This window comes from Aptenodytes patagonicus, chromosome 3 (genome assembly GCF_965638725.1).
Source record: "Aptenodytes patagonicus chromosome 3, bAptPat1.pri.cur, whole genome shotgun sequence".
NCBI classification, from domain to species: Eukaryota; Metazoa; Chordata; class Aves; order Sphenisciformes; family Spheniscidae; genus Aptenodytes; species Aptenodytes patagonicus.
This window is the reverse complement of record NC_134951.1, coordinates 34,872,571-34,900,525: the sequence shown is the minus strand read 5'-3', so window position 1 is coordinate 34,900,525 and position 27,955 is coordinate 34,872,571. Positions and strand designations below refer to the sequence as shown.

Here is a 27,955-nt window from a genome sequence, read left to right as displayed (position 1 = left end):
TTATATAAAGTATTTATTTTAAAATACTTGAATTAGCTTTCCTTTGCAGTTTAAAACCCCAAGAAAGAAAAATAGTATCAGAAAAAAAAAATTGCTTAAAAGGTTGTCCCATTAGAAGTATTTCTTGTTCTTCTACACATTATATATCTTTTAAAAATATTATTATCTTAATAAGTTCCAGACAATGAATGCTTGCAAAAACACATCTGGTACTGCACCATGCCTATTCTTCCCTACAGCCACCCTTTTAAAGCTGCTGAGAGGTTTAGCTGCTGCTGACTGTCTCTGAAATGACATAAGAAGTAAGAATTCCTGTGCTAAGTCCAATCTGTAGCCCCTTCTAGTGCAGTACAGTACAGTATCCTGTCTCTAGCAGAGACCAGAACAGGATGCTTCAGTAAAATGGACGTGGTTATCTAAACAGATATAATTTGGATGATTTTAGATTAAGCTTTAAATTAGAAAAGCAGTATTTTCTGCAGTATTTTAGGAGAACGAGGTCAGTTTTGAAAATAACAAACTAATTTCTATCGATCTAAGGAGTCTGTTACCAGATTTGCCAGAAATTCAAGAACTGAGTAAAAATTCCAGCAGCTCTCAAAACAGAGGGTGAAGAATTATTGAATTCTATCCTGATCTAATTCTAGCTTTTTGGGAGCAATATAATAATACACATTTGTAAGTTCATGAACAGTCTTCAGCTGGTACTTTTTCTCCTCTGTAAGGACTACAGCTTGGTCTTTTTACAGGTCAGACTAAACTTACATTATGGTTCCTCTATGGATGTCAAAATGTAAAGTAAGCATTAGAATATGCATGTATAAGGCCAACGCAAGGCTAACAAGATAACAACATGAGAAATGGCAGAAATGAGAAATGTTATATATATATATATATAAAATAAGACAGGTATTACTGTAACACGATTGCTGACCAACAGAGAAATTACTGGAACAAGTATATCACAAATACCAATAAGGGTGTTAAGTCAGCAAAATTGGGGCCAATGGGGAAAAGATTAAACTAGAGGCAGGCTTTTTGTTTGGAAGGGGATGACAATGGTGGAAGGAATTTAAAGGAGAAGTTACCATATTGGTTGACACTATTTTTGACAAATATTTAACCAGCCTCCTCTGTGATATTAGTTTACTGGAGTCTTAGCCAGCCCACAAAACCAACTGGATTAGGAGAAGAAAGCAATTAAAAACCAGTAACTGTGCTTTAAAGCTCTAAAAAGGACCATGGTTTCACAAATTCTTCAAAGGATTGGATTTTATTAATGGTGTCCCAACACCACTGGCATAAAAGGCAACAGTTTTTCTATTTGAATTTTCCTTTTAAACCAGAGACAATCTCATACAATGTTTGCTGTGCTCTGGAGTTCCACGGTGAAGAAAAAATAACTTTACTTAGTGATGTGATAAATATGTCCCTTACCAAGTCTGAGAACATTTTATTCATTCAAAAGAAGTGCCAGGTATAACCAGAACCAGAAAACGAAACATTTTTTCACTTCCTATGTTTTCAGTCATTTGGACAAGATCAGAACAGTCAAAGATTTTGCAAGAAAAGGAAACCAAACAACATTTTCCCCTAAGCCAATTCTTTTGGGTCAACATGATGATCTGTAAACCAGTACTACTACCATCACTAGCAAAAAGGACAGAAGATGAAGAGAACAGAGGATTCACAGCTTGCTGCTTCTGCTGGGAAATCACATCCCATATGCCTGTAGTGTCTCAGGAACTACTCTACGAAGGAATCCTAGCCTGTAGGAATATTATCTAACCTGGCCATCAAATGACAGCAACAACTTGAACCAAGTACACACCTTCTGTGAGTACTCCCACATAAGCTACAGGGGTTATATTAAAAGGGAAATGTGTGTTAGTGCTTGCACAGGATGGGGAAAGCACCCTGTAATTTAAAGGAGTCTGCTTCTGTAAATTAGATTTTCTTGCAGACTCGTCTGTTGCTTTTAACCTTGACACTGTGATGTTCAGCTGGGTTTAAAAGCCACATAAGGGATTTGTAAGGGTTTAATGAGCAGCCACCTCTCTGGCTGAGACCAACTAGCTGGCAATCCCTGTGATAAAAACTCTGTAGCCCAAACAGGGGGACTTGAATGATAGGCCAGGGAAGCTTGAGAAAGACTTTCAGCAGTAGACTGACAATGAGCTGATCTGGGAGCAAACACAGAAGCCTCAAGAAAGCTAGGGTAAGGAGAGGAAGCTTACTGGGAAACTCTTACAGAGCTGCCAGAGTTTCTAAGGCTTACGCTGCCTGGCAGCAGACAACTGGACTGAAGGGTTTCCATATGGACTGGAGACCAGAGGAACCAAGGGCATCGAAAGCCAGGGTTCCGTTTAACAGCTCGTTGAAGACAAACTACTGAGATGAAGAGACAGTTATCAGCCACAACACAAACTTCACCAGTAGTGTTAGAAGACAGGGCCCACAGCCTTTTCTCAGCTGCCATCAGTTACTTACTTATCCACAGATGGGAAATATCTGAGAAGTGCATTAACCTCTCACCCTGAGATAAAATGTTTACCATAATAACAGACATGAATTTCATCAGAGAAGTCTGAAAAAGAGTACCAAAATAACTGAATTGTTAGCTTTGCATGAAGTTATCAATAAGAAAACTCTTTCTAGAGTTCAGGGACGTTGGAAAAATTGTTATGTTAAGTGTTCCCTCCAAGTAAAACATGCTTTTTGTGCCCTAATGCTCTACTTGATGAATTCTGACTTAACATGCTCTAGCAGGTTCACCGAGGCCTGAGAAAACTGTACCATACACAGAAAATTTTCTCAGAGAGAGAGAGAGCAGCAGACAGTGCTTATACATCATCACAGAAAAGAGATGAAACAGGTAAAATGTACCGGCAGCTGATGACAGGTGCTCTTCCCAATGAAAAAATGCAAAGATCAGGTGGACCCCAAACAGAGGACTCCAGCAGCTCCTGCAGCAGCCAAGTGTTGCCCACTGGAAATGTACCTATTTGTGCAGCACACACTATGCTGCATGCATGTGGCAATGGAAAATGCTGTGAGATTGGCATAATCTTTTGAGGAGAACAGGTTTTTCACTCTAAAAGATATCTGTTTGGAAAAACTTCATTCATTATTTACAATTCCCTGGCCTGCATTAGAGTAATCTGGTTCAATCTCACATCAGGTTAAAATTGCCTAGAACAACACATATTATCTAAAGTACTGGAAATACAGTAAACAATCCAACACGCTAACCAACAATGTGCAACCAAATTATTATAGATCAAATTAACAATCTCTACCAAGTAATAAAATGTGGAAACACTCTAACAAGTAGGATAACAGAACTACACTTTCTCCACAGAGCGGCCTTAAAATCTAAATTAAAACAGCTTCAGAGTCAGCTGTACAACACCAAGCTGTATATGTTGGGATAACTTTTCTAATTCATCAAAGTATTTTCAAAGCTCCAAACAATATACTATTCAGTTTGTGTCTCACGTACTTTTAAATATTGCCATTGCTCTTTTTTCATCAATGTCATTCAAAAACTTCAAATTGCTACACTACTAGAATTTTCTGGATCCTGAGCAACGCCTACTGTCTCCTTATACTTTTGTTCCTAACAGAATCCTCAAACTCTAGATATACTTAAATATCATTACCAACTTCATACTTTCAAGCAATAGGATTCTTCCCTTCCTACCCAAGTATTTCTTTACAATGCTAATACTAAGAGAATTCAAGATTAGAGAGACAGACCATGGGGGTGTGAAGGTAAATGACTGTTACTATCATATCAAGACATTGTATCCCTTTAAAAACGTTCATACTTTTGTTCACATCTTCCCACAAGCATAAAAAGAAAAAGGTCCGATATGCTTTCCATCCTGATAAAACTTTCTGTTTTCACTTACTTTTGCTGAAGGATTTCATTTATGTAAGCAAAATGTTAATTGGTAGTATCCCATGGTATTCACTTCCTACCTGCACCACTGATCAAGAAAATGACATGACTCCAAAGAGAGTCTAAAAGTTTCAATGATAAAGATATTCTTTCCATTTCAGTTCAACTGACAAGCATATGAATATATTATAGATCTTACTCCACAGATAGTTTCATGGATATTTGTATTGCAAATTTGTCCTTATTCCGTACGGGATATGAGTGTGATAGAGAAGAAACCATATTTATCAGGATTTCTTTCAGACAGTGTGTCTATGAAGCGCCACTTGTTACAGTGATACAAATGATTGCATTATTAATGTCAAGTGGCTAAAAAAGTCTCAAGGGATAAAACAGAGATACTACTCAAGCAAACTGGCTGTTCATATTATACAGGCAAGTATCTGCTTACAGATGTAATGTGAACACATAGCACGGGAGGACTACATTAGTAATACATGAAGTTATTTATAACTACCCCTTAAGAAGCTAAAAACAATGGCAACCACATTACTAGTATTTATAGTAAGTATTCATGTTGTCAGATGGATTTTGAATAATGTCCCAGACTGGGACACGGCATTGTAGATCTTGGCTCAGATTCCTGGAGTGATAAACTGGGAGATGTGCAGAGCAATTAAATATATTCCCAGTTCCTGCATCCAAACCTGGTTCTCAATGAGATTAACTGACCCAGTCAGCACAACCAGTGAGGGATGAGGGAATTAAACTTTTCAGGTATCTCTTCATCATTACAGAAAGCCTAGTCTCCAAATCAGGCCTGGCTTCCCCTCTGTCACACTACTTCATTCTAGCAAGAACTTTTTGTACAGCTAAGAAAACAGCAAGCAAAACTGTTCTGTGACACCTACTTTCCCGATTTTGATTAAAATAAATTCAAATATGTTTCTACCATTTGTGCAAGATAAAATGTTCAGTCATCATTTTCAAGTTCTTCACTTGCGAGTACGGAAACCCTCACTCCCCCAGGCAGAGACAACAGCTGCCAGCAGCCGATACCGCTAGCTTTAAGTGTTTTCAGGCTTTCTTTATACAGCACTGCAGATTACACCCATGTAAGCAGATTAACTTGATTATTTCAGAAATATCGGATGTTACATTTCTGTATGTGGAATGAGTTTGAGAGACACTGATAGCAACCAAGAGTCAATGATACACAGTCCTTTAAATTTAAACTTAATGACTGGCATCTCCATGCACAGTGATAACTGAATCCAAAGCATTTTATATGTGTTGTTAAAAAGGAATTATGTGTGGATTCAAACAATATAATGTTATATTGCCTTGTGCAATTTTACTTCCAAAATGTTTTAATGACAGTTCCCATGATGATAATCTACCATTTCTTGACACGTTACAACAGTTCAGTAAATATTTCATAATATAAAGGTTCAATATTTTACACTTTCACAGTGCCACTATGTCAACTATGTTCTAGAGTTCACCAGATACTTGGTATACCTTACTCTTCCTAAAAGGTTTATGGAACAAGATCCCATGTAGTAAAGGAGATCGTGTAAGACCAACACAGAAATGTCCCCAGAGCTATGGAAAGAAACACAGATGTGTTTTTTCCATGCTGTCAGCATATATGTATGCATGACAGAAGTATACAGTTCACCTTTACAGACAGGCAGGCTACAAGAGAATACCTCTTTGAATACCTAAATGTAGTTTCAGCTCAGTACATAGTATATGTTTTCATATGGAGGACATCCACTATTAGTCAAAAATACCCTGATTTATCTAGCATAAAATTATAATAACCTAAAATAGGAAAAATATGTTTATGGTTACAGTGTGTGTAGAAAGCCAGATGACATAAAAAGAGTCATAGTTATGTAGTCTGTTTTACTGCATTTTCAGTAGACCCAGCTAGACTGTCACAGCATTTTTGTGTCAAATGCTGACCCTTTTACTCTTTTGGTAAAGTTGCTTAAAAAAGCTTTGCTGAACAGTTTTTCCAAATCCTGTATCTGGATTCCAGTCCTAATGCCAGTCATTCCCCACAGAATTTGGACAGTCAGGTTCAGATCCCTCTGTGACACGCTATGTGCCTTCAACTGCGATACTTTGCAATTGGAGAGCCGACAGTATCCTGCATTAAAACCTAAACCCGGGTTGACCCCCTGCTAGGTCAAGGAGGAGACAGGAGGGGAAGAAGGGGATAAAGAAAACTGCTGGCTCAATTTTATTTTATTTTTTTTTTAAATGTTGCTGTTCGAATCATGCTGGTTGGCCATTTTAGTATTGCATTGAAAAAAATTCTGATTTTCTGCCCTCTTATCTTGGTTTAATATATACAAAAATAAATTTAAATTTAAAAATAAATTAGGCAAAAGTAAGGTTTATTATTGGGCGTGTCTTTAGTGTTAGCTCAGGTTCAAGCCTGAATATGAACTCAATGATCAGGATTATCCAGTATTTTTAGACACAGATTCATGCTCTACCTCAAATATGGACCAGACCAATTAACTAAGTAGGCAGTGAAATCTGGCAGAGAAAAAAAGTGAAATTTTAACTCAAATTCTCTATCACATGAGCCACATGGCACAGTGAGTGACCCATGGCTCTCACTCAGGAATGGCTAACAGCCTGTGTATTTTCCTTTTCAGAAACCAAGGCTCCAGGCCTAGCTTTACCCTGTCTCCAGAAATGCCCTCTTTTCCAGCAGATTATCCAACCAGGAACGATTCTCATCTATATTGTGTTGCTTTAATCCCCACTCTTGTTTCAGTTTGTCTCATGAGCCCTCAGCAGAAATATCACGGAACCTACCACATCCTTACCCACAGCGCTCCTGTCCAACCTGAAAGCCCTAAGAACTCACATCTCACCTGTATGCACCTCTTTTTCTTGCCCCATCGTCTTGTGGATGTTAACTCTCCAGGAATACACATTTTCTAAATCCATCACTCTCCTTACATAAATTCTCAATTTCATTGCTTAACCATCCCCCAGAAAGTTTGTAACTTGACTGTTTCATTATCATTCAGTTTACCTCTCTTCCATGAATGCCTTCTGGTCCTGGTTCTCCTTTATCTCCTTTTTCACCCTAAAAGAATGAATATTTATTTTATTATACATACAAGACAAATACTAACCCATGACACTTTTTAACAGGAAAAATATTTTAAGATTCTAGTCTGTTCTACATGAACCGTTACATATACATTGCTGGCTGCACAAGCAAAACTATTTCTTACATTCCAACAGAAATTCTTTCCAAATAAATGCCTCTGAAAAATGTCTAGCGCTCTGAGGGCTACAGTTCTCTATACTTCACAGTGCCACTGAACATCCATAAAGACTCACCACAGAAAAATATTCTTGGTTCTCACAGTGCTCCAAGAACATGGTGGTGAAACAGAAGTTTACACTGGGGAACAGTTTTCCTTTTGAAAATCTTAACATTGACATTAAATTAATTGCTTTCATTCTGAGACTGTTTTTTAATAAACAATTCTTGTTTTAAATATCTGATAACAGAACTGTCCTCAATATTATCATTTGTCTTTGACTCATACTGGTATATGGTTCACTGATTGCATTTGAAAAATGGAAACAATTTTTGTTCTGAAAATTTTCTCACAAGTATGAATATGAACAACATTATGAATGAAAAGAAAAAAATGGCAGGAAGGATCCTTCAGAGTCGACTACACAGGCTGTTTCCTGTGTTTGCTGATGAAACACTGACTACAAAACAATATTTTTTGTAGGATACATAAAAGGATTCAGTCCTGTATTATCTCTAACTACCATGCTATTCTAGTTAACACATATTTCATCAAAGTGAACAAAATACACCTGCTTAAGAAGCAGAATTTAAGGGAGAATGTCTTCCAGAACTAACAAGTCTAAACAGCTCTATAATTGCATCTCTGTCACTAGACTGAACTTTGTCAAATCATAAAAGTAACATAATTCTGATAAAAGCACGAGGACTGACTTTAGTAAAGTCCCAGCTCTTCACATCAACCAAAGAAAGCGAACAGCCCTGCACTGAATTTCCATTATCTCCAGGGGACTACATTTGTCTGAGCAGAACCTATTCATTATGTCAGCATCATCTTCATAATTCTGTTAGGTAAATGGTATTGAACTGAGATCATTCAGCTAACTCCATTTGTGACACAGCCCTGATTCAGAGCTATTCCTCCAGTGGCAATGACAGAGGGCATTTCATCTAATAATTGGTTTTGCAAAAGGAGTTTGTATGAGCTTTCTCAAACAACTGAAGCCTGCTAACAAATTAGCAACAGCAAACTGTGAATTTAATAACCCAATGCACGAGATGGCTTTGCTATTCATTGTTTCCATTTTAATACATCTTGTTGATAAAAAAACTAATGCTATGCATTAGCCTGAATCATACGGTTAAGGTTTTTCCTCAAGTGTTGCCTTTCTTGCTTGTCAAAAAAAAAGAAAAAAAAAAACCTAAACCAGATAAATCTATGCATTTATTGCAAAAGTTTAAATGACACCAAACAGTTATAGGAATTTAATACGGGTTATTTTAGTATGTTTAAACTATAAAGTCCTCTTTGCTCTCTGGATTAAGGCATTGGTTTAGTTAGTAATTTTCTTTCACTGTCACTTTAAAAAAATAGCAGTTGAACTCCCAAACTTGCTATTCTTTTTTAAATAGCTCACTTAAACCTTTAGAAGAAACTGCAAAAATGACATTTTACTTTTCATCACTGTGACACACGGGACATTTAATACTGCTTTCAGGATCTTTCAACTAGTATCAGTTACACTGCTACAATCTCACAACAGTTACAAAGGTACAGTCATATATTTGACATAATATCTCCTTATTTGAATATATTTCTAGAAGATTTAAAAATCATTACAATTTATGGAGCTGTTTTTTCTTTTATGATTTGTTTATCTGCTTTCATACTTAAGAGAAAATGATATAAATATGTGCAGATTTGCTTCAGAAGTAGTAGCATCCTGTAAATTCCTTGATGTATAGGTGGAAACCAAAGGTAAGAGTATCTTACCATAATTTGTTATGCAACAGCTACATTTACATAAAAACCTAAACAGAGAGCCTAAGCCAAAAGACGACCCTCCCCTCACCCTCGCTTATCATTTGCCTTGATGTTAGATGAGCAGCATGTGTTGGAGCCCATGCCTTTTTCTTCTACAGCAGGCAGACAGTAACTTTAAAATGCTGGCGGGCAGTTCTAGACACATACAAGTGTGGTCGGTGAATGCAGGAAAGAACGAAAAACTCCATTCCTTATGATTTACAAGATATTTGGATTTAAGATGTTTGTCAGTTTCTTAGATAAAATGATAAAAAGCACCCCCTGTTAATGAGCCTCGGACCTCTGCAGTGTCCCAAGAGCCATAGGCTTTCTGCCAGGTATGCGATTTTACTATGAACCTATTCTGATTTTTTAATGGACTAAATGATTTGTCCTCACCAAGCCTGTCACATGGAATGTCCGTGTCCTCTGCGAAGCCAGAATTCAAATCAAACAGAGGTCCAATTTTTACAATTTATTCTCATGAGAACTGAGCCAAGTCACGCTCATTTCTGCCTTTATGGAGCGCACTATACTGCATAATTAACATCTTCAAATCTAGCCAATTTGCAGAATTGCTGAAGCCACTCTGCAGCGTAGAGGAGGCTGTTAATAATCAACATTGTGGCTTACCTCATAGATTAACAAAAAAGAGAGAAAAATGTGTTAATGCCGTTTTGTATCTAATGTTCCTGCCTGCTTCCAGTATAACCGGTGGGAGCGATTCAGTCTGCTGTGTGTAATAGCGGATACACTGAATTCAGTGGTAACATTCTTTAATTAGAGCCAGGGGTTCATGCATGGCCTCTGCAAGATGAGAGTACCAGCCTTCAACTCACTTGTCCACTTTAAGGCTGCCTCATTTTCCTTGCATACTCTTTCCTCCTTATTATAAAGGCAAAGTAACGAATTTGGAAATAAAATATATTCATACCTAAAAATTTACCTAAAAAGGTAATTTTTTTTTTTTGCAGCGCTGCCCGGTTAACGATACTAATCAGGAATTCCTGATATCCTTTGTTCCTAGCATTTTAAAGTACCACTGTTAACAATAGCTGAAATACTCTCTAAAGTATGCAAGCTATACAGTATCACTAACTCAGTGCGGATACCTTATAATTTTTAACCTCTGAAACTCTGTGATTTTACCCTACAGATCTTTAAGATAGTTATGGCTTGTTTTTTTAAAATACTCTTCTGTGTTTTGCTACAGCTCTGTCTCAGGAGAATGCTCTATGTGAATTTTCTTTTCTTGTGACCACTTCTCCATAGCTTCTTTTAAACTGAACCCAGCTCATAGTAATGCTTATTGATTTTTCCTAAATGAGTTATTAATTTAAAAAATCAGCATCTTCAGTTAAAAAAAAACCCTATGGCTCTTTCTGTTTTTGCTGATAGATGTCTGGAGAGCTGGGGTTATGAAGGGCTCCATCCCAATAACATTCTTATTGACTGACCTGTAACCCTTCTGCAGAATGTGGGATAGTATACTTCAGGAAAGCGGCAATACTCAGGGTGAAGCACCTCAGGACCTCTGAGACACTGTACCATTTAAAAGGAGTGGAAATCAAGGCAGACTAATGATCTTGTCTCAGTTCAGACTGGGAGGAACTATGCAAGGAAATGAAAGAGAGACACAAGAAGCTTATTTCCAAACAGACTGTTTGGAAATAATAAGACTATTACCTAAGCAGGGTCAGAAAGAGACAGCATAAAACACTGCAGAAATACACTTCTATTTCTAGTAAAATAAAATCAACAGCGATGACCTGGAAGGATGTCACCGTGAAGCCTGTGTCTTCCCAAACCCACCTATTTAGGATACTGAGACACAGCAAGAAAGCAGGTGATCACAAAGTTTCATAGGCATCAGGAATTCAGACAGCTCACTAGATACACTTATCAAGAAACTGTGACCAAAAACCTTCTCATTCCAAACTGCACCATCGCCGTCTTGTGAAAGAGCCCCAGACAACAGGTGTCATGCCTGACCAAGCCGGATAACATGTCAGGAGAAAGATCTTTCCTTCCTGCTTCACTTATATAGACTGAGCAATACTGAAGACATTCATACTGGCTAACTACCGCTTAGCATCACGCATCACGTTTCTAAGCAAGCTCTAGGCATTTCTAAGCCAGAGAGGCTATCTAAAGGCAAACTACCACCTCAACTGAGTCCAAAATCTTAGGCACAGAATGATCTGAAGCCAGGCCAGCCCATGGCTCCAAAACTGCACTGATGAATTGCCTCTTCCTGTCAGCAGGAATGAGGCAGCCATCCATTTTTATTCTTCGTAGAAAAGCCTTCAAATTCAAAATGACCTCGATCAATCAGAACAGCTATTAAAAATATCAAGTCCAATAAATGTTACAGTGTAGTGATCTCCAAATGGAGAAATCAAATGCAAAAATAACAAGTAAAGAATAATTCCTGTAGCTCTACTGCAGAAAAGGATCTGGGGATTATCGTGGATCACACAGTGAGTGGGAGTCTGTAACACAAAGTTATTTTTAAAAGGCCAGACTCCATTCTGGGATGAGCCAAATGCAAATTGAAAAAAACAATTATTCTGGTTTACTTGCCACTTATGAGAACAGTGAAAAAGAGTGTGTAGTTCAGGGCATCATATTTTTCATGGAAATTTGCTAACTTTTAGGTATCTGCTCTTCTCCAAACCAGAATGATAGAAAGTCTGAAAAAAAAGTTAGGAGGAAGGTGAACATAGGACATGCTGATGAATCTCAAATATGGGAAAGAATGCTATAAATGGGACAATAAGTTTTCCATAGTAATAAAACAAATAATGGGTTTAATTTGTAACCAGAAGGATTTAGGTTTGGGGGGGGGGAGAAATTGGGGTTAAAAAGGCAGAGAAGTACTTTAACGATCTATCTAAGAACAGAGTGAAATTGCCTTAATTGTAGACTTTGCTTGAGAATGCTCTAGACAGACTTGATGATACTTCATTGTATGTGTGTCTTTATGGGGGTGAGGCAGATACAACCCTGTACACTCTTCCAGGATAACATTTCCTATAGACTGCTCCTTGGTTCTGCTATGATCGCTCTCTCTTGGAAAATGTGACGAAGTCACGTTAAAATAGTTTTAGCTTTTCTTAGGATGATGTCCTTGCTGAGTAATGATTACAGTGTTTGCAGGAAGCACGTCTTAAGTGTCAAAATTCTCTCATTTAAGAAATAAATTCTCTTTTTTCATTACGACACTGAAAGACAAACAAACATTGATTCAAATGCCAGCAACATACAGGATAACAATATGACTGAGCTGTTTGCACTATCACCATGCCATTATCACCAAGTGCAGTGATTGAATAGTATCAGTTCAGAGACAAAGAACAGCAAAATAAAAATCAAACCAAGTAACACAGAGGAAACAGGAGTGGACAGATAAACGTATTCTGAAGAGTCAGTAACCTCTTTAGATTGAAGGACTGTATCCACATTTGATCAAGTCATGTAGTTTAGGCACACTTTTACATTCTTCTTGAAAGCTAAACTCTCCCGTTGCAACATCCACAAACACTGATTTCTAAAATTCTATCAATTCCATGGCACCCTGGCCAGCAATACAGTATCCTCGGTTATTGCCTTATTGAAATCTTTTCTTACGTAGCCTACAGAACTATGATATACTTGAGAACTAAGCCTTCAGAAAACTCAAATTCTATTCTTTCACATCTAGAAGGTGCCACAGCAAGGCTACCAGCAACACCTTATTGAAAACACAAGTGAACAATCCTTTGATCTCTTAATGTGTTCCTTACAGACCTCTGAATCTCACCTTGGTCCTTACCTTCAATGTAACCCTATCTTGTGGAAATCTGAAAGGCTGCCTAACATTCCCTGATGCTGACCAGAGCTAGTAATTAAGATTACTAATGAAATACTAAAAGGCATTAAATAATACTGTGATAAGCGGAAAAAATAATCTATGTAGAATAGTACATAACATGCATTTTCATCTAAGAGACTTGTTAGGGTAAAAAAACATAAAGACACAGCTTTGTCCTTTTGGGTGATAGGTGTTAGCCAGCACAAGAAGAAAAAATACTGAGATTTTGGATAACTCCTGCTTGCTACAATTTATACAAGACTAACCACAATCTAACATTCAGCTTTTTTATTCAGTAATAAATGCCCCAAATGAATGTACTCAGGCTTAAGATGCTCACATTGGCTTTGCTTTTTGCCACATGAAATTTAGATGTTGTGGTTTGCAAACTTTGCTCTGTATGCTATCCTGCCATGGGTCATCCTGCCATCACCGTTTCACTTTTTTTTTCTTCAAACCTTTCAATGTCAAGGAGGAAAAACAAACAAAATCAGCTTCCAAAACTCTACTCTTTTGGTAATTATTTGATCATATATTCCCAGACTTAACTTGAAAGAAAAATTCTTAGCCCAAGATTAAAGTTTTATTCATAAAAATAAGAAAAATGGTACAACCTAAAGCATGAGCTATCTGAAAGCAGAGTTTCAGTCTCCTAGATAATATTTATTCTTAACATCCACTCGAATATATTAATACTCTCTTCAGAGAAAGTACAATCAGTCAGTTAAAATGTGTTTGTAAGGAAAAGACACGAAGCTCTTTCGTGGTGATCTTCATTTGCAAATGCTACTTAGTATTTACATGCAGAGGCTTTAGTGGATGTAAATAGCTTTCTAAAATAACTCAAAGCTTCCCCCGAAAGATCAATATTATGTTTATTTCGATAATTTCATCTACAGAAAGAAATCATAGAATATATTTTAAAGACTCTAAAAAACCCATCGTGAATAGTAATGGATATTCTATTCTTTAGTCACTCCATTTGGCTGAGTTCTACAATACATTATATACATGGAATATCACTTCAGTTTAAAAATTGGTGTATTGCACATCATTTATTGTGCTATACCTTTCCTCATAATCCAAAAGCAAAAGGCTTTCCAAACGATAAAGACTCATGAATTCATGACTATACATGCAACTTTCCATGAAGAGGCTATACAGGGTACATTCATGGTCCAGTTTTCCTCTCCTTCTACAGTGTCTCTGGTTAATCTCATCTGCAAATATAAAATCAACAATCATTTCTATGAGTCATCATTTACACTTCTACTCCAGACTTGCCTCCTGTCGAAGCAAACATCTTAACTTTCCAGTGCCTTCTTGTTGATATCTAACCATTTGAATGAGTTTTAAATGTTTCTTTCAACATTTTTTTCTTTGAGAAAGCTTCCCCTTTTGTCACTGAAAAAACACTGATTCTATTGGTCACCAAGAACTGGAATAATCTTGAAGTGAGCCTCTCAGATACAAACCACATACAGACCATAGACATAACCTTTTCCAGCTATCTGCAGAGCTACCACTTTCATCTGGACTTGATCACACTATTTTCACAAATGATCCCTCATCCTGCTCTCACCCACCCATTAGGAATGTCATCGCTAAAACTCTGTTCATCATTTATCTCCTCCTTTGCTGGTTCTCACGCACACATACTTAAATACTGTGAAATCTAAGTACTAAAATCAGTGCATAACTCAGCATTGTAAGGCTTACACAAAGTCATACCATTTATCCCCATTCAATAATCTCTCCCTTCAGCCCAATTCTTCTCTGGTGGGACGAGCACAAAATCTACACAATAGGTGAAGCATCATCTTTCATAGTATTTATTTTTTACTTAACCAACCAAGTCTGGTTGTTCTGTATGTATCCATTTTCTGTCTTAAATCTTATATTTTAATTATATCATCTTTGGGATGAGATAAATGGTCTGCTCTGTCTTTGTATTCTGCCTAACACAAGGGAATCATAATACATGTTTTGACTTGCACAAATATTTGAGCTTTTACAGAATTTTGCTCTTACATCACTCATGAACAAAACTAATAGTTGAATTTGGCTCTAAGTTTCCAGTGCCAAACTCCACAATAATTCTGAATTTAAGTATCTTGCATATATATCAATAGATTAAAACCTAAAAAGAAAAATGCTGCCCCATTTAATGATCACATTATTTTTTCCTTTCTTAAGCAAATACTATAAATGGATTTGACTTTCAGCTACAATAGTTTAAAATTCTATCTGCCTTTTAGTGGGAAGGTTTCTGTTTATACTGGCTTAGTGTTAGCATTGAATGAAGATTTTTCTGTAGGAGGAATAAACTAGTTTCTTTTCAAGGCTGGTCTCCTAAGGCAACCTAAAACCAATCTGTTCTTGTCAGCAGTTGACAAACAGTATTGATTTCACAGAACATAGTATTTTTTAGACACCCATGCTTTCATGGTTTTAGCAGGTTATTGCTACTGTTATTTAGACTCTAAAAGATGTTCTGCAGACGGTTAAAGTAACGTCAAGTGTTTGCGCAGGCTGATGGACTGCTATGTCTTTTCTGCAAAGGCTGCTCCTCTAGCTCTATTTCTATCACATGACAACCAAAATAATGGCATTTTCTGTAGCTGTGACTATTAACCGTGTTCATCAGGCCCATACAGACAGCAGTATCAGTTACCTCTATTTTCTTAGACTACAATAAGTAGTTTATTAAGGTCATAGAAATGCATACTTTAGACCAGGAAATTTGGGTTTCAGTAAAGCTCTCATGGACCCTGGTACAATCTAAAGGTGTGATATGTTCAGTCTTCTGATGGATATTTATCTGAGGAGGAGGCTTGAACTGTGTTCAAAATAAGTACACCTTGGCTCAGCCTTCACTAAAGCCAGTTCAAAACACAGCTAGAAAAGTAGGAAATGGCTGCCTTTTGCATAAAGCTTAGCAATTACAGATTCAACGCAGGAAGTTTTCTCTCTTTTTGAGAGGATCAAAATCCACAGCTCCCACTTCCCTGGCAACTGTCCATACAACCAGCCCATAGGGTACTGTGCACGAAAACAATTGTCATATTTCTGTTCTAGCTGGACCACTGTGCAGTGAAGTGTGAAAAAGAAGCATCTTTAGAAAGGGCATCCTGGGAAATCTGAGCTGTATCTACTGGCTGGCTATTGACAACAGAAGCAAGTTTAAGTTAATACTGGCCTTCAATAAATACATAAAACTCCTAAAAGGGTACAGGGCAAAAATTCTTTATCTATGCACAATATGTATTGGTCTCACCATATGAGCAAGATCAACAATATGCTCCCTGTAGACATCTAAGACAACTCAGTCTCCACTTACTGTCACAGAAACTCTGAACTTCTGTTGTAAATTAGCTGTTCTTCTAAGCTAGCTTCTTTGGTTTCTTAAACTAAAATTTAAGTATACACAAAGATGGCCAATGAGCGTACTGTACAAAGTAGCAGTATAAAGCTGCTGGTTGGGTTAACTACATTAGACACATACTTCTGTACAATTTACCATTCTATAACTTTTGTGCAGATCTTTGATAACAGCCTTAATACCCTTGACTTGCGTGCCTGCTACATCAGGTCTTCTTCGAAGTAAGTATTTTCTAGGTATGTCTACATTAGCAAACAGTGTGGCACAACAGAAGAGGATCTTTGGAGCAAATGATGCAGAGTACTAGGTGTTCACACTATATGTATTTTGTTGGAGCTATTCCAAACCTACCTTGGAGTAGCTTTAGTCGGTTTTCATGAACTCAAGAGCCATTAGCAATTGCAGCACCTCAGGCTTGTTCCTGGAGTACATCTTTCAGTTTAGCTTCATCCAAAAGGAACCATACTGTTCTTCTCCAGCCAAAAAGTCATCTATATAGGACTGCAGCACCTTCTGGTCATTAAGATATGCCTATTCTTCTGGAATACCTTGGTTGCTGAAGAAAAGCCAGACAGCAGTCTGGAGAAACAGAATCTGCTGGGATATAACCCAGTAAACAGAGGCTTTTTTTGGTCAAAACAGTACCCTGATTTATTTACTTTACTAGGCATCACACAAACAGTTGCAATAGCAGTGCACAGGGACACTGGGGATAGGAAGAAGCAGCTGGAAAGGAGGAGACGGGGGAGGCAGACTGTTTTTATCATTGACAGTATTACCTTAACAAACATCAACTACTGCTAAGTAGAGGAAAAAAAAAGTTCTTTGGAAACTTAAATACACTTAAACACATATGTTGCTGACTTTTCAGTAGTAACATCCACATCTGTCTTTTCAGGTTGTGGAAAGCCTCCCCTGCTCACCCCCTGTCCCTCCCCCCCCAAGTTTTATTTTTGGTATATTCACGAACAAAGGTTCTGTCATCTCCTGTTCTATAGTGACCAATGTGAGTAGCTATTTTGTTGTTTCTTCTTTCATCACTCTCTGTTCATGAATTCTGATCCTTATCCTAATTGCAAACAACTCTCTAATAGGATATTCACTCACTCAAAATTGCAAGAGCCCATTTAGGGAGCCCATTGACTTAAACACATGGATTTTATCCGCAAATTTACTTCTTAGCATTCATGCCTATTTTAGAAATACCACATAAAAGAATTTTTAAAAAGGTCTCACAATATAAGGCTAAACTATAAAAACTACAAGGCTGCATAAGCATATATGCAATTTATGCTAAATGATGTTTTCTAATACTGCAGCATCAATACTGTTTTATTAGATTATCCTATTGCCTCTTCTCATTGGATACTTGTCAGTACTCTCTTTTTCAAAAAGAATAATCCTCTGCAACAGTGCAAACTACATAATCTCACTGATAGTAGCAGCTGCAGTGTACTGATGGCCTCCTTGCTGTGGAGCCCCACCAGCTCAGTCTTATAACGTAACTTTGCTCAGCAAATCCCAAGAACTGCCTCCTGTTTGAAAGAAAGGAGACTCACGTGTCAGGAGCTTTATTCAGTTTGCTATCTTAAAGTAATACGCTGCACCTGCCAGCAAGGATTCAGTTGTGCTAACTCGCTATCGCTGTAGTGCCTTCTTCTTCCAGAGCCTCCTTTCTGGCTTGAAGTTCTTGGCAAAGAGAGCATTTCCTTTAATAACTGCATTACAATAAATCAAAAGAATTAACTCGGAAATTATGTAATTTATAAATCTATTAATTGGTATGTTACTAAATATTTTTGTGATTGTAATATGTTATACTTCCTAGAAGGGGATGACTTGTTCTAGTACACACTTAAACATGTATGTAAACATACAAGCGTATTAGTGTAAATGGGCACATTCAACTGGAAATCGAGGAAATACACTCACTTGAAGTTAAACCTATCAAGAAGAAATATCCCACCTAGACTACACTGTCAGAAAATACTGAGAATTACAGCCATATGAAACTACTTTAATTTTCAGTCCTGGCTAACTGTAAGATCAGATCAATGACACCACCTGAAGTTATCCAGAAACCATGAGATCTGTAAGGAGTTGAAGTACTCACGTTATGGTACACTGTACCTACAATGCTTCTCACAGCACTTCCAGTTAAAGACAACTCTTTCCTTAAAGATATTATGCAAAGGTATTAGTGAAATGTAAACAGCTTTTGGAAAAGTAAAACAGGGAAAGAGAATGGACAAATATGTGTATGGGTCAGTGTCTGCACAACAGGAAAGGTAAGTTATGAGCCAGAAAAAAGGTAAGAGAGAAGGCACAGATAATCAAGAACAAGTAACAAAAATAGCAAACAAACCAGACAAATAAATCCAAAAACAGTAATAGAAAAATAAGTTTGAACAAAAATGACTCGATGTTGAACTTCAGTCAGACCTATTTCTCTGAGACTATCTTGTGGGAACGCTCATATGATGCGCTATTTCCAGGCCCCTCTCTAATCCAATTGAGGTCACATTTAGTTTGCAAATTAATTCTATTCTGGCATTTCTTATCTTTTGACTCAGCAATCATCTTTTTTAAATTCAGTCTCTTCAGATTAATAAATGGTAAACAACAAAAAACATCTGTCATAAAGAATTATAAGGCCTTTCACCAGAGATCATCTGTGGAGTCAGAAGAAAGAATATTTTAACTCACAGCAATAAGCTTTATCACTTGAGCTAAAAGACTAGGTAGCTGCAGCAGAGGATGACCCCTCTCTCCTGGTGAACCAAAAGCACAGACTGAGCATGGGACACCTTCCACTCATCACAGAATACAAACAATTCACTAGCCAAGCTGACGAAAAGCAAGGAAACCAGAAATTCTGTATTCTACTTTTGACTCTGAAAAGGAGTAAGATTTACTACTCACAGACTACATCCAGGCCATATACATGACTAAATCTGGTGATGATACCAAATTATACACAGGATAAAATAGATGAGGATGAACTGTGACAAACTCAATACGGACATGATGAGATGAAATGACATGGCAAAAGAAGGACAAATGAAGTTCGGTGTAGGTATATTTAAAATGATGAAGAGGGTAAAACCCTTACATCCCATATGTAGCCATAACGTCTGTGAACACAATCACAGCTTCTTAAATGCAATGACTGGTAATGGTCGCTTCAAAAGGACCAAGAGTGAGATCTTAAGGTCACACTCAAAGCTAAAGAGAGGGTAAAAAAGGAAGTTCCATGTGAGGAGATATTAGGAAGGCACAGAGAACGAAACAAAGAATTTCACTGTGATATTATATACACTGAAGTTCTTGTCTCTACCATCTTTAAACACTGCAACAGAACTCGAAAACATCCAGAGGCAGCTAGTAAGGACAATCAAATACAGAACAGTTTTCATGGTAGGTGATACTAAATAAGCTGGTATTCTTCAGTTTGGAAGAGACAGCTCAGGAATGCATGAGAGATGCTTATTGATTCTTGATTGATACTGAAAGGAGAACAGGAATCTTCCAACAGAAGAAGTAGGGGACACCAAATTAAATTAAGAGGAAGCAGGTTCCAAATAAACAAAAGGAAGTGGTTCCTTCAAACACAAAGATAAATGGCATAATTCCTCACCACAGGATATTGCAGATGCTTAAAGTTTATATGAATTCAAGGGAAAACTGCACTCACTAATGGAAGAGAAGTCTAGTGAAGGCTACTAAATTCACTGAAAACACATCTGGCTGAGATCGCAGCCTCCAATAATCGGAGGCTGGAAGAGTACATGGGGAGAAGCACTGTACTTGCTTACTTTGTCCTTATGCTTTTCCCCGGGCACCACTTCTGGCTATCATTAGAAGCAGGATGCTGAGCCTGATGAACCTTTAATCTGACCAAATGGGTATGTGTAAGTAAATTAAACAGTGATACAGCTTGGGACCTGGAACCTGGTCATCTGTATCATTAAATTGATAGACCCCAGCTGTGAAGGTCTCTTGCAGACATTTCAATGAGTCTAATTAGCATTTCCCCATATAATTCCCAGGCACAGTTCAAAAGTCAGCATAGGGTAGGGACTATTCCCAACAGGCAGTTTTGATTAAGTCTGTTTCAAAGGGCAAGAGAGTTAGTATGAAGATGGCCAGATCAAGCCAAATACCACAGAACTACAGGATAAGCCCTGGTAATGTTTAGCTTACTAGGTTAAATGCCAATGTGACTGCTTTTATTACAGGTAGAGACTTCCTGTAGAGTTAACAATATACTATTCCTTTTCCCCTAGAATATCTGTGTACAGGTGTCTCTCTTTGTGATCGTACATGATCTGCTTGGTAATAAAAAAAAGTTCTGTCAAATAAAAACCCTTGCATGACCATTCATTGAGATGGCTGTCTTGTAAACAACATTTAACCTCATATGACTTCATGAGAAAAATTCTAAAATGCTACCCACGATGTCAGAGCAGAACAATCGTACAAGCAACGCAAAGAAAAACATTCCCCCCAACCCCAAATCTTAAAAGGTGCAAATAGGTGACTAAATAGTTACAAGATGAGAAAGAGAAAACCCTAATACTTCCCTATATAGCATTAGAAGACAAGTATGAAAAAACTCAGTTCACATTTACATCCAGCTGGTAAAGCACCCAGTCTTGACTGCATGAAATAGGATTTAAAAGACTTCAGAAAATCTTCCCCCCGCCCCAATAAAGTATCTGTATTGATGGTTAGCAAAGGTAAGGAGCCACATTTTCAGCACAGTGGCACTGACACCACGACCATCCAAACAAACTAGGGAACTGGACCCTTAGTCTATAATGCAAAATGCACGTTCTTCCATTACTCCAAAAAACATTCAGACTAACAGGTCTGTATATGCAGTGGCCATGGTTACACCAAGATTTGCAGCTTACTGAATTTACTCTTCTAATCTTTTGTTGAGACTGAAACATTTCTAGCAGAATCTACAGCTGACAAATAGAAGCGCTGTACTAATAGACAGGAGGGTTACTAACTCTTTCTCTTAATTGTTGTTTTTTACTATTTTTAATTATAGACCTTTGAGGTCCATGATTGTCTTCTATCCAAGAGTAATAGCTTCTATTTTTCAAGTAGATTGGAAGCTTCCCCAGTACTTGAGCTGTCTTATGTGGACCAGTTTCATCACTGAGATTTATGGTACAGACATCAAAATATTAGAAAGACTAAATAATGACTAACTTCAACTAGGATCTTAGAAAGGAAAGGCGATTCCTTCTTCATTTACTTACATTTATTTAAGAAAAGGATATTGAAGGCTGTGAAATAAAAGACTACACCTGGGGACACATTGGAAGTTTATAGCCATGCGTGTTCTGAATGGATGGAAGATAGACAGAGGAGTATTTTATTAGGCGTGATAGGATGAAGTAGAAAATGTTAAACATCCAGGAAATCTTCTTGACACTAAGATCTATTAGGAATTTTCTTCTAAAGGAAATAGAAGCAGCCCTATTTCCTGGGATAATTCAAATTGTACTTCACAAAACAGTAAATATATACAAAGAACATCCTGCTTTTAGAAGAAAATGAAACAGATGACAAATTTTTCTACATTTAGGCTGAACAAGCCCCAGACTCTTTCTCTCTTCTCACATGTATACACAGGCAAAAGAACAATCAAAACATACAAAAAGTAAAGATAAAAGGATGAAACTTTGGAAGTAATGAATGACTATCATCATGGTTTTACTCTCAAAGTTTCCCTTAGTCAAATACATGTAACTTTTTTATTTATATCATTTTACTGAGAAATATCAAGGAGTTACAGCAAAATAACTTTACCAAAGATCAAGTGTTCTCAAGTGCATATTACAGCACATATACTGCTACATAGCTCAGTTCCAATGACATCCAGTTTTAAAATTGTCTATTTCAAGTGTGAGATGGGAGGGGAATATGCTTTATAAAGGAAAGCAACCAGTCAAGGAAAACTGCAACTAATTGAAGACTCCCTCCCCAGAGCACAGCCATCCTCCTACTCTATCACTCACAACTTCTGAGTCTTCTGAGATATCAACTAGTACTGCGATTTAGTCTACATAACAGCATACCTTACTTGCCTCTCTGAGTTAAAACAGAAACAGGGATTTTATACTAGTATCTAGCTAAGCAAGACAAGGAATTTAGGTTTCCCAGCTCTGTGAAATCACTATTATCTATTAGTGACAATCCAGTCATGTTTCCTCAGCTATAATTAACATGTAAATGTGTTGGTTTTTCTATCACCACTATTCCAAATAAAATATAAATTTGTTCCACACATGCTGCCAAAATTTAATGACATTTACATGGTATTCAGGTTCCATGTATCCCACAAAATGGAATTCTTAGTGTTCTAGCTCAATTACAGAAAGAACCATTATCTGTGAAGTATACTACAGCAAATACATATTCTAACCAAGAAGGCAGACAAGATGACAGAAAAATGAGGGACCTGAAGAGAGTACTAGCTGAAGTGACCAAAGGAAGCAAGAGCCAGGAGATAAAAGAGAAAGAAGTAAAGATTTAACAAAGAAAAAAAGGCATCTTAGAGGTTGTTTATCTGATTAACTAACAGGCTTTGGGCCAGTTCCAACTCCCAAGTGATGCACACACTTCAGGTATCAAAATAAATAATAATAATAAAATAACAATCCCATTTGCTCACATACATGCTACTCGTGCCTGGGGTGGGGAAGGGATATTGAGATAATGATACCAAGGACAACTCAATTGGCCTCAGTATTTATTACCACAGTATGCTGGTTTTGGCTGGGGTAGAGTTAATTTTCTTCACAGTAGCTAGTATGGGGCTATGTTTTAGATTTGTGCCGGAAACAGTGTTGATAATTCAGGGATGTTTTACTTATTGCTGAGCAGTGCTCACACAGAGTCAAGGCCTTTTCTGCTTCTCACCCCACCCCACCAGCGAGTAGGCTGGGGTTCACAAGAATTTGGGAGGGGACACGGCTGGGACAGCTGACCCCAGCTGACCAAAGGGATACTCCATGCCATATGACATCATGCTCAGCAATAAACTAGGGGGAAGGTTGGCCAGGCACCCGGTGCTCGGGGACTGGCTGGGCATCGGTTGGTTGGTGGTGAGCAATTGTTTTCATTTGCACCACTTACCTTTTTTGGGTTTTATTTCTCTCTGTTATTTTCCTTTTCATTACAATTTATTATTATTATTATTATTATTATTATTATTATTATTATTATTATTATTATATTTAAATCATTAAACTGTTCTTATCTCAACCCACGAGTTTTCTCACTGTTACCCTTCCAATTCTCTTCCCCCCATCCTGCTGGGGGGGGAGTGAGCGAGCGGCTGTGTGGTGCTTAGCTGCCAGCTGGGGTTAAACCATGGCACACAGCAACAGTAAGATTTCAAGTAGGTTTCAAGATCTCAGACCTAACTTAGAGTCCATTTCTTGGTTAAGCTTGAAACAGCTGCTAAGCTCAAAACATTGTATGTGCCCACTCATCTGAACTGAAGCACTTAAACATCATGCCTCAGCAAATTAAGAAGCTACAAATTACAGTGTAGAAGATGACTGCTGGAGAGGCAAGGGTTACCTGAGAGAAAGACAAAACATTCATAATTAGGTATTGAGATTTCTGAAATTAAGTTTTTTTTTAATTGCTGGTGACAACGTATAACTAGATAACACCTCCTGCCCAATGGCTGCATTTAAGCAACTCAAACCAACTGGTGCTTGAGCTAAGACTCTGCCCTTTGTTTTTGTTTGGTAGATTTTGGTTTTCTCTATTTAGGGTAAACTGACAGTCATTAAATGGTGCACTAAGTTTTGTGACATAGCTTTAAGAATATGTTTTAAGAAAACCTGGTGCTTCTAACTTTATTGTTAGAATGGAGGCCCATTTTGTGGACCCTTTTGTTATCAGGGTTTCTCCTGGCTTTAAGATCTGTTATTTTGGGGGTTCTGTGCTTTTTGTTCCAACTTGGAGGCTTGTGAGGTACTCGAAGCAGGAACACATGTAACTTCACTGCAGTGCAATTTCTATATGGCTCAAATTCTTGTTGGTGCATTATACAGCAATTCTCTGCATGTAATCCTCTGTATCAACCTATTCCATATTTTATTCCTTTTTTAACATTTTTTATTTATAGTATTTCCCAGAGGTATCAAAACCAGGATCAGAGATCTCCGATTGTTAGAACTCTGTCTCAGAAACTCCATCTACAAGCTGATCGGAAAGGCAGGTTTTATTTTATGTGTCACTGATTTCAGTGCCTGGCTCTCCTTCATACTCTGAATTGTCAAAGACTGACACTGTTTCTATTTTTCAAAAAGTAATTGCTCTGCACTGGGACACCGTTTGGAAGAAAGCAGTCAAAAAAAGAAAGAAAGAAGAAAACGGCAGTACATAGAAGGCTGTAAAAATGAAACAAGAGGATTCACCTTGTAAATAAAACTGTATTTAGAAGATGCAGGGACAGAACTTCAGCTATGGGAATTGCCACAGCTCAGGTAAATGGAGCTGTGATCAGAGAACCCAACAGCTGCATGGCAAATTTCATACTAATAAATTTTAAGATTCTCCTTTTTTTTGGTACTTAACAAATTTTGAAGACACCTTTAGATTTCATTTATGTGGAACAATTTATTTTGTAACTATTAGTATTGGAAAATTAACTGTTTCATAGGGTTTCAGCAAACCTAAGCTAAAAATATCCCAGAGAATGCATACACACCCATCATCCAAGCAACCATGCACAGTGCTACCCAAACATGTGTTCCATGACAGCTTCTATGAGGAAGAGAGCATCAGCTGACAGGTGATCGGATATTTAAGCAAGGGCACCAGTCACCCCCAGATGTGATGCTCCAAAACAAGAGTGTGTGAATGTATATACACATCTTAAAAAATCTCCCTATAACATATTCTGGTGAACAGTATTAGTCCATACTGTAAATTAAACGTACATTCACACCCCACCCCTGCCAATATTTGGGGAAAAAAAAACCAAACCCAAAAAACAACAAAACCCAAACCATTATCACTTTTTATTGTTCTCCTTTTTTACATGGATTTATAATGTGAACACATGCGCCGAATCAGAAAAATATCACATTCATGTTCACTATTCATAAAATCACAGGATAACTGAGGCTGGACGTGACCTCAGGAGGTCTCTAATCCAACCTCCTGCTCAAAGCAGGGTCAGCTAGGGGTCAGGCCAGGTTGCTCAGCACTAGTCTTGAAAACCTCCGGGAAAAGAGGCTGCACAATCACTTTGGGCAACCTGTTCCAGAACTTTACTGTCCTATCACAGAAAAGCATTAACTGGGCATTAAAAACAAACAAGGATATACGCTGAAAATGAAACCGTCTTGCTGTTCTCTGTGCTTATCCAATTAGAAATCAGCGTGATACCTCGCATAATTTTGATTAACAGAAAATGGGAAAATCATTTACGATAATCTGATCTCCTGTATTTTCATGAAGCAAGCCTTTCTTTAGCTTATTCCCTTTTCTGTAACCAGGATAAAAAGTGCAGACCACTGGAAGAGGAAATTACTTTCATAATAAACAACAGTGTTAAAATTAAAAACCCTTTCCTAATGGCTACACAGCATCTTCCTTGCTGCATTTTCAGCCCATTGCTTTGCATGTTATCTACTACAGACACAGCAAATATACCATTCCTTTACTCTTTGCAGCAGTTTTATGTATTTGAAGACTGTTTACATATTTCTTTTCAGCTGACTCTACACTAAGTAATCTTCATTCATGCAATCCTTCCTCAAAGGTTATGTGTTCCTGAGCACCAGTCATTCTCAGTGCTCTCCTTTCAACATCCTTTAAGTTGAAGCCTTACCAATACCAAATAGCACAGAACTATTTAATTAGTGTTGCAGACAATATTCCACTACAAAACATCTTATTAAGAGTCTTTCATTTGCAACTGCCTGAATTCATTTACCTGGGTTCAGCTTCTGATCCAAATAATCCTCAGATTTTAATTTCTGAGTAGATACTATTTAATTTGTTTTTTCGCAGCTCGGATTTATTCTCCCCTACAGGTAGTACCTTGCACTTATTCCTTCTACGTTGGAACCTATTTTTTTCAGGCTACATCTCTGATTTGCCAAGAACATTCTGGATGTTAAAACCTTCTTCTAGTTATTATCAGTCCTTCCTGACTTCCTATCATCATAAAATTTAATACTCATACTTTCTATCCCATACTGTAAAAATTACAATTCTGACAGTATTAGAATGAGGATGGATCCACATGATATAGTCAGCCTTCCTAGCAGCAAACCAATTAAAACTGCTCTCAGCGTATACTTTTTCAGTCATGCTATAGAAGGGTAGACCAATGTTTTTGTTGCAGCTATAAGACTATCATGTAAGACAATGTCATTATCTAAGTAACACAAATAAAGCAGAATACCAAGGAGAATTAAAACAAATTTACACTGAGAGCATATTTTCTGTGGAGGGAAAATTTGCAGCATAACACCTGCACACGCAGTTCTGTAGCTTCCCTTACCACTACTGGCCTCTGTAAGAGAGAACTAAGTTCAATCTGAGACCAAAAAAACAGGAGGGAGGCGGAACAAGACTTCTGGATTCCTCAAGGAGAACCAAGTGTGGCAAAGAAACCTTTAAACAGCCTAAAAGAATCTACCTCAATAGCTTAAATTATAGATGCCTCCTGTATTTTTAATTTACATACAATCAATCACTTTCACCTCAGTTGCCTACGTCTCCCTGATGTCCCCAGAGCTTGCTCTGCCAAAGTAGAATGTAGTAGAATAAAAGCCAAAGTCAACTAGTTTGATTTGGTGAACTGAGAGGTGTAAGGCTGAGTTGGTTTCAAGTATTCAATCCTATGGAATGATATGGTCACCAAAACAAAAATACAGGATTGTTCATTTTAATGTACCTCCGCAGAGAGTTTGAAATGGCAAATACCCCATGTTTAGGCAGCTGTGTCCCACTCTAGGTGATATGCAAAACAGTGTGCAAACACTCTCTTGTTCCTTGATATGCAAGATGGGGCAGAGTTTTTCTGTATTAGGAAAAATACAATTTTAAGTTCCAGGCTTTTTAATTTTGTTTGTTACACACAAATCAGTACACAACTATTTTATTTTGTGACACTATGTTAAAATGCAGAGGTGTTGATACATTTTTAATACTGGAGTTCAGTTACTGGAAACAGCATTGTTGTTCTTCAATAATTATTTGAATTAAGGCTAAACTGAGTAACTGCTAAAGCCCAGGCTGAGTCCTACTTCCCATAATCTTAAAACACATTCTTTCCTCACAAATCACGATGTGTAGCTTCTGATGAGACTGTCCCAAATTATTTTTGAGTGATCACTGATAAGTAAAAATCTTTCCACTTGTATGTTTCCTTTTATTTGAAGGACAGCAGAATACACTGTTAATAGCTACATTGGAAATACTTTTAAATGGGATCTTTTAATTAACTTCTGAAGTTACAAGACAAAAAGAAAAAAAAATGGTTTAAATGTGCTGACTCAGCTTCAGATAAGAAAAATGTGACTATCAGTTGTTGGGTCATTTTACCTCTGCCTTAAAATAGGGGAAATCAAGCAAAGAGAGTGGCAGCAACAGCTGGAACCACATGCCTGTGTCCAAACACAATTTATTCATAAAACTTGAGGAAAGCACAGCACAGCTGC

General features: G+C 37.5%; 1 protein-coding gene across 4 annotated transcripts in view; it reads right to left on the bottom strand.

Annotated features, from left to right (window-relative positions):
* COL19A1 (collagen type XIX alpha 1 chain) overlaps positions 1 to 27,955 on the bottom strand; it is a 204,116-nt gene that overhangs the window by 99,756 nt on the left and 76,405 nt on the right. For all 4 annotated transcript variants that reach the window (XM_076333004.1, XM_076333006.1, XM_076333005.1 and 1 more), the window contains one exon: positions 6,966 to 7,019. In XM_076333004.1, coding sequence (XP_076189119.1) covers positions 6,966 to 7,019 — 54 coding nt within the window. The remainder of the gene's footprint in view (positions 1 to 6,965; positions 7,020 to 27,955) is intronic.